The sequence below is a fragment of the Pygoscelis adeliae genome, unplaced genomic scaffold (assembly GCF_000699105.1).
Source record: "Pygoscelis adeliae isolate BGI_AS28 unplaced genomic scaffold, ASM69910v1 Scaffold38, whole genome shotgun sequence".
NCBI lineage: Eukaryota > Metazoa > Chordata > Aves > Sphenisciformes > Spheniscidae > Pygoscelis > Pygoscelis adeliae.
Genome location: NW_008825614.1, coordinates 2,061,966 through 2,077,316, shown reverse-complemented (window position 1 = coordinate 2,077,316; position 15,351 = coordinate 2,061,966). Strand labels below are relative to the sequence as shown.

The window sequence follows — 15,351 nt, the reverse complement described above, 5'->3', positions numbered from 1 at the left end:
GTATGTAGCTTTACATTTTAAATCCGAATCGGAGACCGAACAGCATGACATAAGTAGCATCATTCTGTCACACGGAAAAAACCATGCTTTTCTCTCTGAGAGAGTTGTATGTGGTGTTTGCTCCCTAACTTAAATATGCGCTAAGTAATGAGTCCCGAGTAAACTTATTCTAGGGCTGCTGTATAATTGGTTGCATGGTTTCAAAAATAAGAATGATATTTCCATTGTGTGACTTAAGTCCAGATTAATTTGGTAGTATAGATCCAGCCTTATTTGATAGTAAGAACAAGCGATATGATATAACACAGTTGTGCAGGAGACTTGCCTGTAAAGAGACTGGCACCTTCGGACACATTCTTACGGAAGTGAAGCCCGGTTGTGATACCCACCACTGTCTAACTGGCACAGACTTGCTCTTTTGCTGGCAATCTGTGTAAGAGAAAGCAAGAATTGATCAAATAGGTTACTGTAGTATCCTGAGAAATGTGAAACCCTCTAATAAGGAAGATTAGCTGGAAAGATTGGTTTCAGTTTTCTCTGCTTGTAGCATACTCTCATGTATTTATATTCTCACTGAAGTGAGAAATCATGAAAAAAGTAAACGTGAAAGGTTGGAAGAATATGTTGGAAGGATCTGAAATGATGAGTATATCCACTTGGGGGGAGGGAGGTGTTTTTTGGTGTGTTTTGTTGTTTGGTTTTTTTTTTTCTTTTTCCTATTGAAGTATTTGAATCTTCACCATCACTACAGTTCAAATGTTTGGTGATGTGAAGTGTTATGATTATGCGCTCTACTCCACATCCCTGTCCTGTCACTCCATTTTACAGGGTGGAAAGTATGCCATGGAGTAATAAAGTGAATTTGAGATCTTGTAGCACATCTGTGTCGGCATCCTGTTTCATCCCTCGTTATCCTTTTCTCTTTAAAGTCTAGAGCTACCTAGATATGTAGAAATAGGCTCTAAAATTGCCGAGAGTGTCATATCTCCATCCTTTCTTCCTGCCAAGCAACAGCTCTGTGCTCGCTCTCTTCACGCATCCTGGATGTCCTGAGACGGAGCTGTGGAGGCTGGAGACAATGTGCAAGAGGCTTCCATTTTGTGTTCTCATCTCTTCCTGATTGGAAAATGATCCCGCAAGGTGCCAACTGTTTCTTTCAGGGGAGAACAGTTCTCTAGGTGCCTTGATTTCTTCCATCTCTCCTCTTCTGAGTAGCCGTAGCAGGTGGGATTGGATGCCTCAGTGATTTTGCTCTGATTAACCAGAGCCTGAATCCAATAGTCTAATATGAAAACGTTAATGATGGACTGTGGGAGCTGCTAAGAAGCACCCTGGAGAGGACGTGGGTTTTGAGTTACCAGTTGTGTAGCAGAAGCTGAGTGTGGGGTTTTCAACAGTGGAAATGCTTTCAGGAAAATTGGTCAAGGGTTTGACTTCAAGCTGTTGTGATAGATGGGAGCACAGACTGAAGCTGTAAACACTGCTTGGCTTTTCTCTGCTTCCCAATCAGGAAAGATCTGGGAATAAAAAGATCAAACATATGCTTGGACCAGGCAGCATTTTTCTACCAGAAAGGAGATGGTTGGTCAGAACAGACTTGCTCAACGGAGACTCTTGAAAACTCCAGCTTGTTAGCATTGGGCCTGCTGTCCCCTTCCTGCTGCTGTACCCGGCTCTCCCTTGTCCTTCAGGAACATCCTTCATCTCCTCCCTGCTATGCTGCTGTCCCACCTTCCTCTTGGGGCAAGATGTCCCCTGGTCAGTCCACACCTGTAGTTCCTCATCCCTCTCTCTCCTGTGACCACACCATCGGCGCTTGCTGCTGAGCAGAGCAGAGCAGGCATCAGGAGAAAGGCTCGCGCTCCGAGTTCAGCCATCCGTCCAGGAGGCACAGGCTCGATTTCTGGGCCAAGCAGCACATATGGCGTCTCTGCTTCTGGCAGCTCCGAGAGGTTGTCCTGCGGGCTGCGCACTGCTCAGTGTCTCCTGTCGATTAGGTCGGTTTGATGTCTCTCTCATTCACAGCCAGTGGTGTATCATTTTTTCCGAAGTAACAGACTCTTCGGAAAGAAAGGTCTTCTGTCCTCGTCGGCCAGGGGAGTTTTGGCCTAATGCATCTGGCTGGTTAATATGACCTCCTTCGTGGTCCAGGGAGCCTAATGCAAGGCCGGTGATGCAGCAGGAGTAGAATGGTTCCATTATGCAAATGGCATGAATTCGGGTGAATTAGTAGTTTTTTGAGGGCATTTCCAAGAACTATTGGTGGCACCTTTTCAAAATGTTCCCGTTAATGTGCTGAGGTCAGTAGAAGTAGTGTGCTGTCAATAAAAGGCCCCATTTTGAAGCATCTTCCTTCCCACCCCCATCGCCTCCAGCATCATTTGTTTATAAAGGTCATACTTAAGGATTTTACTTGGTTACTCCCAGCTGAATATTTTATCTGGGATGTGGATTTGTGCCTTGTTTGGGGGTTTGTTAGTGGAAGCAGAGAGGCGGGAGGAAAAAGGATGAGGAGGTTTTCTCGGATGTGAGTTGACGTAGGATTTTGTGGGGTACCTTGTGTCTCCTGCCAGGTCTGTGCTCTTTTCCACTTACTTTGGGGGACCTGGGGACCTCAGGGCACTTCTTGGTTTTACAAAGTTGATTATTTTTTTTCACAGTGACAGAGCTAACTGGGACCACCTGGGGCCACCGATTGCAAACTGAGCGAATGTAAAGTAAACTCTGTCTCAAGGAAATGCTATGCTGTGGTACAGCGTGGTCTGCAGGCAGGGCTGGTGAGGTGTGCGCAGGGTACGTGGGATGTTGGAAGCAAATGCTTCTGGTGATGTGTATCTCCTGCTTTGGTGGGCTCACGCCATAGTATGACGGTGAAGTTTCTTCTCTGTTAAATAGCCTTCTCTGAGTTTGCTAGCTTGCGGGCCAGGTTCTCATCTATACTTTCCTACCGTAGAACCACAGTGTGAGGGTCAGCCTCCCTATTTATAGCGTGGTGTGCTAGTGCCAGAGTTGTTATCTCCTTTTCACAGGCTTAATAAAATCAAGTGACTTCGATTTGCTATTTGGTAACGTCTGCATTTGTGAGTATAGGAGCATGGGGAAAACGAATTAACAGGAAACAAAACTGCAGTGTTGTTTTATCCTACCAGGAATACAAGACGTGCAAAGGATAAATATCCTGTTGCTTGCCAGTGCTAGAGTGCGCTCGTTATACCTTAAGTAAAGGTTAATCCATTTCAAGCCTGGGTTAATGCTATGCTATCCTGACACGCCAAAATGATCGGAAGGCGGATTTTTACTCTATTAGGTCATTTCTTGAAATAACTTAATCACAGATGCCAGCATGTGGTCAACAGTTGCTCTGTTTGATTTGGGTGTGTCAATGTGCTGTAGGTTTTGCTCTCAGACACCTGTTCTATATTTATCTTTTCCCACCTATCAAGGGAGAAAGAGAGTGTAATATTCTATAACAGACTCAATACGGAGAGGAGAGCCAAGTTCTCCAGCTTTTCAAGAAGTGTCCGGTATGGGGTACATGTTTGTGTGAAGAATAAACCCCTTAATTTTTAGTAGAGATTATTAACAGTTGTCAGCTCTCATCTTTCTTTAGTAGAAAATTGAAGGGGATAAAAGATTGATTAAAAAATAGAAATATTGACATCATCATAAAGCAGCTGTAGTGCTAATAAAACCTCATTGTATATGTATAGAGAGATACATTTTTATTCTCAGAACTCCGGCGTCTTGCACACTCCAAAATACACAGCTAAAATAATATCTACATAATGCTATAAAACGCCTTTATTTGTGACACAGCAGCTGCATTTCTGGCAACAAATATCTTATTGTGGCACCAAATCCAATTAAAAATCCACAAGATGAAATGCTGTCTTCACAGAGGATAGCAGGCAAATCCAAAACAAAAAACCCAGAGCAGAATTAAGCAATCTTCCTGTCTGATGTGGATGTGCAAGTTTTCTTCTGTATGAAACTTTTAATCGGTTCACCTTAAAAGGTATTAGGATCTGCTTGAAGATCATAAACCTAATTTGGGATTTGTCTTCCTCAAAATCCCCTGGTGAAATAGAAGGATTATGTAAATAATCAAAAGGAAGTGTATGTACTTCTGTGTAATTTTCCAAAACCAACCCCAAAACAACCTGAACAAATGTGTGTGTGGCTGAGATGCTGCTATTTGCGGCTCCACTCCGTGAGGCTCTCCTAAAGTGCCTCAACCCACTTCCAGGTAGGGCATGAGTCCTAGGACAAACTGCTTTTTTTTTTTTTTTTTTTTTTTTTTTTTTTAAATCTCCCCTGGGTTCCCTAGACTAGCTGCAAGGGATGCCGGACTGCCCTAAGATGTCTTTTGCCAGTGTTAAAAGTGTTGTTCTAGCCCAAGTTCTTTGGGTTTAAGATGAAAGCTATGAAAGAGAGCAGCCTTTCTTCTTTCTTCCCAGTTTTTAAGTGCTCGGTAACCACGTGCCCTGACCTATAAGTACTTTGTCTACATGGGTAACGTATTTACAGCTGCGTAAGAAGATTCCCCCCTGAATTTGAGAATCCAAACACAGGGGGCTCTAACAAACAGCCGCTCCAGAAAATGCTCGTTTCATCGGTGGCGTGGCACAGAGGTGGTCGGAAAGGAAACAAACAGAAAGACTGGTTGCCTGATGGCCTTGTGGTGGGGAAGGGTTTTCTATTCTTGGTGGTTGGTTGTTGCTTTAAAAATCCAAACAAACAAAAAACCAGCAACAGAAGTTTTCCATTTAAAATATGGCAATTCCATTATTTCATTTTCATGCAATGATTTCTAGAAATCCCCCCAACTGTCCACATGTAATTTTGTTGAGCGGCTTTAGAATTCGAAGATATTTAATGGCTATGTTCTATCCTTGAAACAGCTTCTCCTCTGGATGGGATTAGGGGTTTTGTCCACTTTCCTGTCCTTTTGGTAGCACCTAGCATTTCTGGAGTCTGAAATTGTCATAGAGTTGTGACATGTCCAGCTGTGGGAGCTGCCTGGTCATCCTCTCGCTTCCCCCTTTTCCTTTCCATGCTCCGCCACCTCTTCCCTCCCCCAGCCTGGGCTCAAGTCCGCCGGAGGTACATTTTCCTCATTTGTGGACAAGTGCTGCTGGGTGAGCTGCCCGTAGCCTGCATAATTCTTTGCTGTGATTCACCCTTTGTTTTGCCAACATCTTGTTATTTTTTTAGAGAGTGGGTAGTAAGTCCTCCTGCTATCTTGGGATAATTTTATAATACAGTTTTTTAATGGAGTTTCTTACATCTAAAGAACAGTGCTTTCCCTGTGAATTCTATAGCGTCTAAGAATTTGGAGATGGAGAGTGGGAAAGAGGAAAATCTTATTTTTTTTATTTTCTTTTTTTTTCAAGTGAGTAATGATTTGACATTCTCTGTTTCAGTACATGTTACCATGGCGATGACTGCAGGGACTACAACATCCTTTCCCATGAGTAACCACACCCGGGAGAGAGTGACAGTGGCCAAACTTACGCTGGAGAACTTCTACAGCAACCTAATTATACAGCACGAAGAGAGAGAAACCAGGTACTGGCAGTGCTTCCTCTCACTCCTCTTCAGCTATTCTCGGTTGGCTTTTGGCGGTGTTTGTTCAAGGGTACTTTGATCCCCATGCACGGAGCAGTTCTCAGAAGTTTTTCTGTACTTGGTAGCAAGGAGCTAATCCCTGAAGGGCACAGGCTACCTTTCAGCTGCTGGCTGTGCTGGTAGTTCCTGTGAACATCCCTGCTACTGCACCAAGCACTCACTGAGTGACTGAGGACCTCCACTTTTGGCATTCTCGTACAATTTACCTCCTCATCAGATTATTACTACTTTGCGGAAACTGCTCTGTGCAGGGTCTTATTTTGCAGCACGTGTGAGGTTTCTACTTCTGCGTTTGGGGTTGATGACCTCCGGATTCCTCCACGCGTGCCACAGGGAATCAGCTCTACAGAGGTAGATGCTGCAGAGCTGCTGATGGGTGGTAACTTGGTTTTGTGTAAGGCAGTGGTTCGTGGTGTCTATTCATGCTCTGCAGCGTGGAGCTCATGCCAAGACTCATAAACCCTGCAGAAGGGAGCGTATAGGAGGTGGGGAACAGGACCCGATAGGAGAGGTGTTTGACAGGGTAATGGTGTAAGGAAAGGAGGCAGAAAGCTGGAGGTGGCCTGGGGTGGAGATAAGGGGCAGTAAAGGCATAGGGTAGTGGAGGGTTTGAGAGGCTCTTGGGTGGGCAGAAAGAACTTTGGGGATAATGTAATACCCACCTCTAAATTCTTCTTGGATGGTGTTGACTGGTACTCCTCGCGTGGGAGTATGCGTTGGTCCCGTCCACTTTAACTTCTCTCACTGGTGCCCAATTCTGCCTCCAATGTGGTGAAGTGCTACTTGAATTAAGTGTCAAAGCACCGAGCATTTGATTATAATGAATGTTGTGTTTCAAATTGTCATAAGCATGTGAAATTATCATTCCCCTGGTAATATGTTTTTAATTGAGGGGTTTTCAGCCAAGCAGCAGGGTTTTTCTCTTCATCATACTTAGTCATTATCCCATGTAATTGAGTTGCTTATAGTTAGGAGAATAGACTGTCTGCTGAGGGCCTTTAATTTAGGGGATCCTGCTGTACTTACCGAAGTGCAGAAAGACACCAGCAGCCTGGCGCCCGGCCTTTGAACTCTCGGCCGCTGCTAGTGGGTAACCAGCTTTCTGAAAGCTGCGCCCTGACAGTCGTAAAGAAGCATCCCGCAGGTGGAAAAAGAGGGGTCCAGCAGACACGTTGCCACGTGCTGACCCCCTGCCATCTGTGGGGTACTCCCAGGCTTCGCTCCCGGCTCAGACCCTCCCAGCCTGGCATGGCACCAGCTGGATGATCCCCAGGACCAGTGAGCCCTGGCCCAGGCAGGACACTGGGAGGAGAGATGATGGCGAATTCAGGAGGGTGGAGTTAGTTGGCACGAGGGTATAGGGGAGCAGGACCAGGTGTGTGACCAGGGAGAGGTCAGCAAGGCTGAAACTGGGGGTGAAAGCTGGAGCTAGCTGAAGTGTTGGAGGTAGAGCTGAGATAGAAATGGTGGAAAAAAACATGTTTATTCTGATTCGTAATCCTAATTGATAAAAACAGCCTTACTTCAACAAGATCATATGAAGAAATATAAGTCATTAGAGTGATTATATGTTTGGGCCTTTAATGCCTAATTCTGCAAATACATAATTATGTGCTTAAATTTGCTTATACATTTTCAACAGCTTTGGTCACAGATGAGTAAATGGATGGAGTGGGCAGTAAGTCTTGAAATTTCCATTTGAGGCAAATTCTTTGGTATCTGGAATATGTGAAGTAAAGGCGCTGTCTTGCTGTAGTGTTATGTTTGTTGTACATAAATAACAAAAAAAGCAATCTCCTGTTTCTCCCCTTCGCAGGCAGAAGAAGCTGGAAGTGGCTATGGAAGAGGAAGGCCTCGCAGACGAGGAGGTAAATACTACTTAAGTAACCTTTGAAGAGACTGCTTTGCTTTTGTTGCACTACTTCAAATTGGCATTTGAGGAGCTTACAGAAACATTAGCTAGCATGACATTAAGTTTTATTTTGTAATGAATGTTGCCCCTGTAAATAACTTGTTTATTAGGGAAGCTGTGAATATGCTTAAATGATACTTGCAGTAGCTAAGGCTTTTCCTGCCACCCTTAGTCATGAGACGTATGGCCGCAGCAAGTATATAGCATGCTTTTCAAAGATTAAAATGGTTTGCCATTATGTTTGGCATGAAAAAAAGGTGAGATGCGCTTGGAAGAAGTAGGTAGGAAGCAAAAATGCTGAACCATTTTTTCTTGATTTAAACAATAAACTGGGCACACCCTTGCTCCGTTAGGATACAGATGAGGAGGGATCTCTGTCCATTTGGCATCTCTCAGAACTTTGGTCAATAAGTTGCTTTTCTGAGGTTCATCACACCATGGCTGCCTGTACTGCCTTCAGGATGGGCAGGGAAATAAGCAGGAACAGTGCCTCAGTCATTTCTGAGTTCGTGTAGCTGCCGTAAGTTCTGGGAAGAGGGAAAAGCGAGTGTGGGTGCGTAATGCCATCTTGTGGTTTTAAATGACACTGTCATCCTAGTGCAGAATCTGGCAGGTGCCTGATCGATGGGTCTCTCTAGCAGTCTCTGAGATCTTCTCAGCATCTTTGGGAGCACAGGTCGGCATTTGTCTTCTCTCAGGGTGAATCCCATTGACATTTTTATAGAACAAAATACATGACAGGGTTTGGACAGATTTTTCTTTCAAATACGAGTGTTTGCCTGCCCTAAACCAAATGCATTTTGCTATAGATAGCGTTAAGTTGGATCTCTGCTGCCTGTTAGGCTGCTTGTTGCCTGTCATCACTCTTTTTGGTGGGGTGCAAGTTTCAGCTTTTATTGATCTTTCACGCTGCCCAAAAACAAGAGTCCTTGCCTCAGATGGTGACTTTGGCCTTTGGACTGATGTACTTTGTTTGAACAAGTATGACTTTTTTTTTCCCTATTAATTTTTATTACTGTTTCTTTATGTCTAGGTAGTAGAAAAACCAAAACACACACCCACACCCCAAAAAAAGTGAAACTGGGCCTGAGGGCTCTATAGAAAAGACCTTGCTCGTGGATCATACTTTGAGAAATTCAGAAAGACAACTTCTTTTACCTATTCTCTGTAATCCTAATGGGAGGGAGAATACTTCACAGGAAGGGAGATTGTATATCTTGACTTTCTACTATCAAATGACTTATAAATTTCTGTGTATGTGTCTCCTTAGAAAAAACTGCGCAGGTCACAACACGCTCGCAAAGAAACAGAGTTTCTGCGACTGAAGAGGACTAGACTTGGCTTGGATGACTTTGAATCTTTGAAAGTTATAGGAAGAGGAGCATTTGGGGAGGTTTGTGGCATTCTTGCTTGAACAGGATATTAAGATTGGATTGAACATTAAAATGAAACATTTTAATTACAGAATAAAAAGTTCCAGTTGGGGAGTTTTATTGTGGAAGAATAGCTATTTGAGTAACTTTAAGTGTGATAAGTCCAGTAATGAATTACATGCACCAATTCCTCAAGGCCCCTGGAAAGGCCCTTAGTTTCCCACAGCTTCCTATTAGCCCAAACTGATGTTGCCCATGTGGCCCCTGACATGATGGATTTGCAGTTGCACAGCTCCCCTCCGTAAACATTTTCCCTGCCTTGTGTCACATCACGGTTGTATCTGCTCCTGAATTGTAGCGTACACAATCTCACAGCTACCTGGAATTTAGTGTGCCTGCTAACGTTTCCTAAAACAATAACTACTTCAAACTGTCTGTTCATCACCAGCGTTAGTGTTGTACATGGTGTAGAAATATTTCTTTGTTCCGTGTGTTTTTAAATGCTTAACAAAATAACTTTTCCGTGCCCAGCAATTTTGAGCCTTCCAGTAGATTCCACACTGGGGTCTAGTTTCTGAGGTAGAGAAGATTGATTGGGTTATATTTCTCATTATAGGTACGCCTCGTTCAGAAGAAGGATACTGGTCATATTTATGCAATGAAGATATTAAGAAAAGCAGATATGCTGGAGAAAGAGCAGGTTTGTGTTGTATAAGTCCCCTAGATTTCAAAGTTATGCTGTCTAGAAAATTGCCGAAGTTCTTTGTGGCAGATACTATTTGGTCATATTTTCCACTTCGAAAGCCCCAATAATGGTATAGCAGTCCAAAGCTTCTATGGAGTTGCTACCACAGTACAAAAGAATAAGTAGAAGTTGGGGAATAAGGTCATGCAACAGCATTTTGAAAAATGTTGTATTCACAACCAATTTGGAATAGTGACAGAGATTCCCCCCCAGCTTCCTTTATCAACGCAGACCTTATAGTACTTAACCTGTAAAACTGCATTTCAAGGAAAATGCTTCTTGAAAAGTAATACTGTGCCGAAGTAAAAACTGAGAGTACTCGATGTTTTGTTTTGATGGTTAGATACCAACAGATGTCACATTGTTCGTTGGCTTTGTTTTCCTTTGTTTTGCTTTTTAGTTGGGTCTTGTTTTGTTTTGCTTTGTTTTTGTTGGTTTTTGCTTTTACTTTTTAGTTAACAATTCACTGCAAATTCCTGGTAGGACACAGCAAGTACTTTAGCACCACAAAGCAAAGAAATCAAGTGTGGATGTCTCAAGCGAAAGGACAGATAAAAGAGGGCTTTCCTTACCTGTCCAAACCTTACCCATCATTTGCTCTTGTATTACATTTCCCTGCAGTGGTACTTGTACTTCTTTTTTTTTTTTTTTTTTTTTTTCCCCTGGCACAGACGTTTTGTTTCCTCAAGCCCATGCCCTGAATACAGGCAACCAGAAGAGCAGCGTGTTCTGCACAGCAGCCAGGATGTGTGTGGCCCTCCGGTTGAAGCCCTGTCCCCATTTCATAACCTGATGTGGCAAGGAGGCTGAGCTCACACCCTCCATTTAGTTTGGGACTGAAATCTTCCCTGCAGAGTGTTTATCTGCTGTAATTTTCATTGCTTGGTTTGTTCAATGGAAAGCAACACAGGACACAAATACAAGAAAATTAAGATTTTTTTTTTTTCCCAAGCCTGATAACACTGGGAGATATCCTGGCTGTTTTTTAAGCAAGGTTTTAACATTATATTTTATAGCTTCATTGAGGAGTGGAGGATGGAAAGAAATATTTTCTAACGAGAATAGATAGAGCTAGATAAACCAAAGTTGGAGTGCCTACTGCAGCAAGAGAACCCATTGCTCTGTGAAACCCTGTGAAAAGAACACACAGATGTAAAGATGCTCCTGGCCAGTAGAATTGGGGAAGAGACGCAGAAGACTGTTTGCTGCTTATTGGAAATAGCCCTCGAAGCTGGAATAGTGGTACATATCTTCTCTCCAGAAGTTGCTTTCTGGTGTATGAATAATGAAAATCTTACTACTATCAAGAAATACTTTTCCATGCATGTGTCTTTCATTTTCCTTCAGGAGGAGTGTACATTCTAGTGAAACACACGCTTCTCTGCCAATCTCCATTACTCTTAGTTTCCAGTGAATTCATGGGGTAGCAGCTCTCTGTATATTTTTTCAAAGCCTCAGCTGGGACTGGAATATCCTGAGCAAGGTCAGATGTTCCCAAACTCACTTGCTGAGGACCAACGTCAGCGGCAGTGGTGGTCGTATCAGTTCCGGGCCAGCTTCATGCACATCGCTTGGAGGAATGGCTCCATCTTCTCTTCCCTTTTCTCCCCCCTTAAATAGCCCAAGACCCTTACCATTTTTGCACTGCTTTAATACTAGCCACTGCGCTCACTGCTACCTGCCGTCATCCGTAAGGGCTGAAACTCATCGCAGCCCTGTTCCCACTTGGCCAATGCACTTGCCGTGCAGTTCAAGTAAGGTTTGCCGTGTACACACGCAGGACCAGTCTCCGTGTACCATCTGGAAGGGGTTCACGCACCATCAGCAGCGTGTACAGTGTGGGTTTGGGAACTAGGCAGTAGTTCACCATAATGTAAATCAGGCATTTCTCTCTTCTCACAGCGATGAAGGAATCAGGTTTTGCAGGAAGTAATCAGTTTAGGCACTCTGTCACCCTTGCTAGAGAAGATTCCCCAGGCTTATCTTGCCAAGTTTAAACTGTGAGATATCTGTGTAGAGGTAGCTATTAGTTTTTTGTTTCTTTGTATACGTACATGAGAAATCTGGTAACTTCTGACAGTAATCATAATGCATCTACCATTTTACCTCTTGGTTCTTGCATTCTTTAAGACCCACTCTGGCCTTTTCCAATAATTTTGTCAGTATTTGCATCTTGACTTGCACGTTATATTTTTGTCTGAGCTTGCAGTACCGTATAAAGCTCTGTGATGGTTAGCTCTCTAATTTTTTCGAATGCACCTATTTCATTTTAGGGCACAGTAAAAAAGGGAATTGCACTTTTCCACCAGCTTTTTCAGTTCTTTCCAAACAAACAGAAACAGCTTAACAAGCTATGTTTTGTGTTTCTAGAGACTACTTCTGCAGAGTTGTGTGAACAGTTATTTTCAACATTGAGTTGACTTTTGTGGGTTTCTGCTGGGTATTTTTTGAGGACTTTGTAGGATCTAGTAAAAAACTATGAAAAATATGAGTATGAAAAATAGTTTCTTCATTAAAGATCATGAAAATATATTGTAGGACTAGGACTATTAATATGGGATTCCTTGTTGAAATATTTAAATTTTACTTTAATAATAGTATTTGTAAAAAAATTGTAGGTGGCCCATATCCGAGCAGAAAGAGATATTTTGGTTGAAGCGGATGGAGCCTGGGTAGTGAAAATGTTTTACAGCTTTCAGGATAAAAGAAATCTTTACCTGATCATGGAGTTCTTACCTGGAGGTAAGCTGTATGTTGTGGTGTTAGGTGATAGAAGTACTTCTTCCTTGGCTTTTGTTGTCAGCTTCACAAAATGTTAAAAACAAGCATGCTGTGTAATTTGTTATAATAAAAAATTTTAATGTTTTTTTTAAATGAAGTCCCAGTAATGTAACCACTCTGGATCTTTAGGGGAAGGAGAAAGGTTATGGAGGGGTGTTAAAACAGACTTGGATTAAATAATTATTCTGATCCAACGTTCTGCTTTTTACTGCTGAAGCTAGTAAATACATGCAATACGCAAAGCTAGTAAAGACATGCAATACATGTATTGGGCACTAAAATTCACTGTATCTTCCTGGGCTATCCCATTAAAATTCCTATCTAGGGTTTTCAACAGTTTTACATCCAGTTTACTAAAAAAGTATGTTGGGTTTGTAGGTCCTTGCAGGAATAGTTTTATAATTAGTAGCTGTAAGGCCAGCTACAAGGTTAGATTTGGATTCTACTGGGGTTTCACGTAGAATTAGTCTTGTGATTAAAATGTTCTGATTTCTAAGCTGTATTTTCTGCTCTTTGCTTAGGTGACATGATGACCTTACTAATGAAGAAAGACACCTTATCAGAAGAGGAGACGCAGTTTTACATTTCTGAAACTGTGCTGGCCATAGATGCTATTCACCAGCTGGGATTCATCCACAGAGATATTAAACCAGATAACCTTCTGCTGGATGCTAAGGCATGTCACGTGCATGTAAACTGCCTATGCTTTAAACATCTCAGTCTGCAGAGAATGCCATTTATAGTGGTGCTAATCGGTGGGAACCAGTAGTGCCACACCGGTGATTTTTAAACTAGCTGGAGTAAAGGCAGAAAGTGGTCGTTACCTTTTTATTGTAGAAGACCAGTATATTTAAAACAAAGCAAAACTGCCCTTGTTTTTTGTTGGAATGCCTTTTAACCCTTTTAAGGCTTTTAAGGAAAGCCTTTGAAGTGAGAAGTCCCACTTAGGGTGTCCAGACGCTCATATTCATACACATTAAAAACTGATACACTTAGTTACTTCAAGACAAAGGAAAGCAAGAAACATTCAGACGAACTGATTATTTAGCATTAATTTCTGCAGTTATCTCATTTGTTTTATTACCCACTCACCAGTGGAAACACTGTCTGTTAGACTGACTATAGCGAGCCATGAAATGGACCCAGTAAGCATCATACACAAATCTGTAGACCATCTAGCACTGATGTCTGGAAACCTGATTAAAAACAAGTTGCCATCAAAACAAAAGAATTTTGTCCTGGAGGTTTTCTCAGTCTCAGTGGTATCCAATTCAAAACAAAAACCAGGCAAACTGTCTGCCCTCAGCTGTTGCAGAATTGTAGATATAACCATTCCCAGGGGGCAATAACCCTTTTGAGAGAAAACACACTCCTGCAGTACATCGAGATTCAGTCATTATTTGCCTACTTGTCCTGGATTAGGTAGTCCTGTGCGAGTCCATGATGGCCTGAGAAGGCAAGCGCAGTTACTAAAACATTCTTTTTCGAGCACAATCTTTCTAAATCATGTTTTTATCTTCTCTGATTTTTTTAGGGTCATGTAAAACTGTCTGATTTTGGGCTATGCACAGGTTTAAAGAAAGCTCACAGAACAGAGTTCTACAGGAACCTCACACACAACCCACCGAGTGACTTCTGTAAGTATAAGGTGTCCTAGTTAAACATTTAAATAGTTTTGAGCTGCAGCTATGCCACATCATAATTTATTTCTGCTGGGTTAAGCAAGATTGGTCAGGCTGATTGCATTTAGTTGGAAAACTGGAAATGCATGTTCCCCAGGACATGGAAGCATTTCACAGAAAAGAAATTATTATTTCCACAGTGTTAATGTATTTTTGCACATTTGTACACACATACAAATACACATAATGTAATGTATCTATATTTTAACGTATTTTTCATAACAATGTTAGTGAAGTTACAGAAACACCCTTTCAGAAGGGACACAGGTTTCATGTGCCGACTTCCTGAAGTCAGTGACAATCTCATGAAGCTTTTCATAAGAGTAGGATTGTTTATTAACATGCCTTGGTGACACATCCACATTAGTGCTTTATTCTACAAATGTAAAATTCCTCTGCAGCTCTTCTTGGATTCTTCACTTCTTGCCAGCTGCAACAATAAGCGCTGCTGATCTCAGATCAATCTGTAAAACTTTTAGCAAGTTCTAATTTAGAATTGCTGATCATGTGTCCTACTTACATGAGTTTCAGCTGCATATTGGACAGTAGTTATTCATTTTCCCATCTCCAGTTATAATCAAGTATTTGTTTCTAGACTAAAGCATTCTAAAGATACAAAATAGTTATTCTTTGAAAACAGAATGTTATCAATCTTTTCTTCTAATTCTCACAAATGCATTTATTATCTAATAACTATTTTGTAAATCAGCATTTCAGAATATGAACTCAAAGAGAAAAGCAGAAACATGGAAGAAGAACAGGCGACAGCTGGTGAGTTAATAAAATTATGTATAATTTTTTTCTTCTTTTAAGCTATTTACAGAAAACATTAAATAAAAACTCAGCATTAATGCTCCTGGTTTTTAAAAACTGAAAGGCCCTCATCCCTTATAGATGTTGCTCTTCAAGCTCCCAAAATTGCAAATAACTCAAAAGAAGGTGGTTTAGTGATTCCGGTTGTGGAATAGTTCAGAGATCAGAGTTGCTTTGTCTGTCTGTTTTCAGAGCTGTGACTAGCAAGACCCTGCTCTTCTCTATGCCTTTGTTTCCCTTATGAGCATCTGGACTAACTAACCTCAGGTGTCAGCAGCCGCTTAGCAAAGCTGTATCTTGAGTTTGTCTCCTAGACTGACCTGGTATTGACACTGTGCATGAGCTCCTGAGTTTAATTCCTGCAGTTCAGTGTCGCAAGAAGATGCATAGCTGCGTGGTTCTTTTTCAGAGAATTGT

General features: G+C 42.0%; 1 protein-coding gene across 1 annotated transcript in view; it reads left to right on the top strand.

Annotated features, from left to right (window-relative positions):
• The first annotated feature begins 5,428 nt into the window (after window positions 1-5,428).
• STK38L (serine/threonine kinase 38 like) overlaps window positions 5,429-15,351 on the top strand; it is a 22,324-nt gene continuing 12,401 nt past the window's right edge. Inside the window, exons 1-8 of the mRNA XM_009332812.1 lie at window positions 5,429-5,568; window positions 7,445-7,496; window positions 8,811-8,933; window positions 9,530-9,613; window positions 12,277-12,400; window positions 12,961-13,115; window positions 13,974-14,076; window positions 14,831-14,892. Of these exons, the coding sequence (XP_009331087.1) occupies window positions 5,435-5,568; window positions 7,445-7,496; window positions 8,811-8,933; window positions 9,530-9,613; window positions 12,277-12,400; window positions 12,961-13,115; window positions 13,974-14,076; window positions 14,831-14,892 (837 nt within the window). The 5' untranslated portion in view covers window positions 5,429-5,434. The remainder of the gene's footprint in view (window positions 5,569-7,444; window positions 7,497-8,810; window positions 8,934-9,529; window positions 9,614-12,276; window positions 12,401-12,960; window positions 13,116-13,973; window positions 14,077-14,830; window positions 14,893-15,351) is intronic.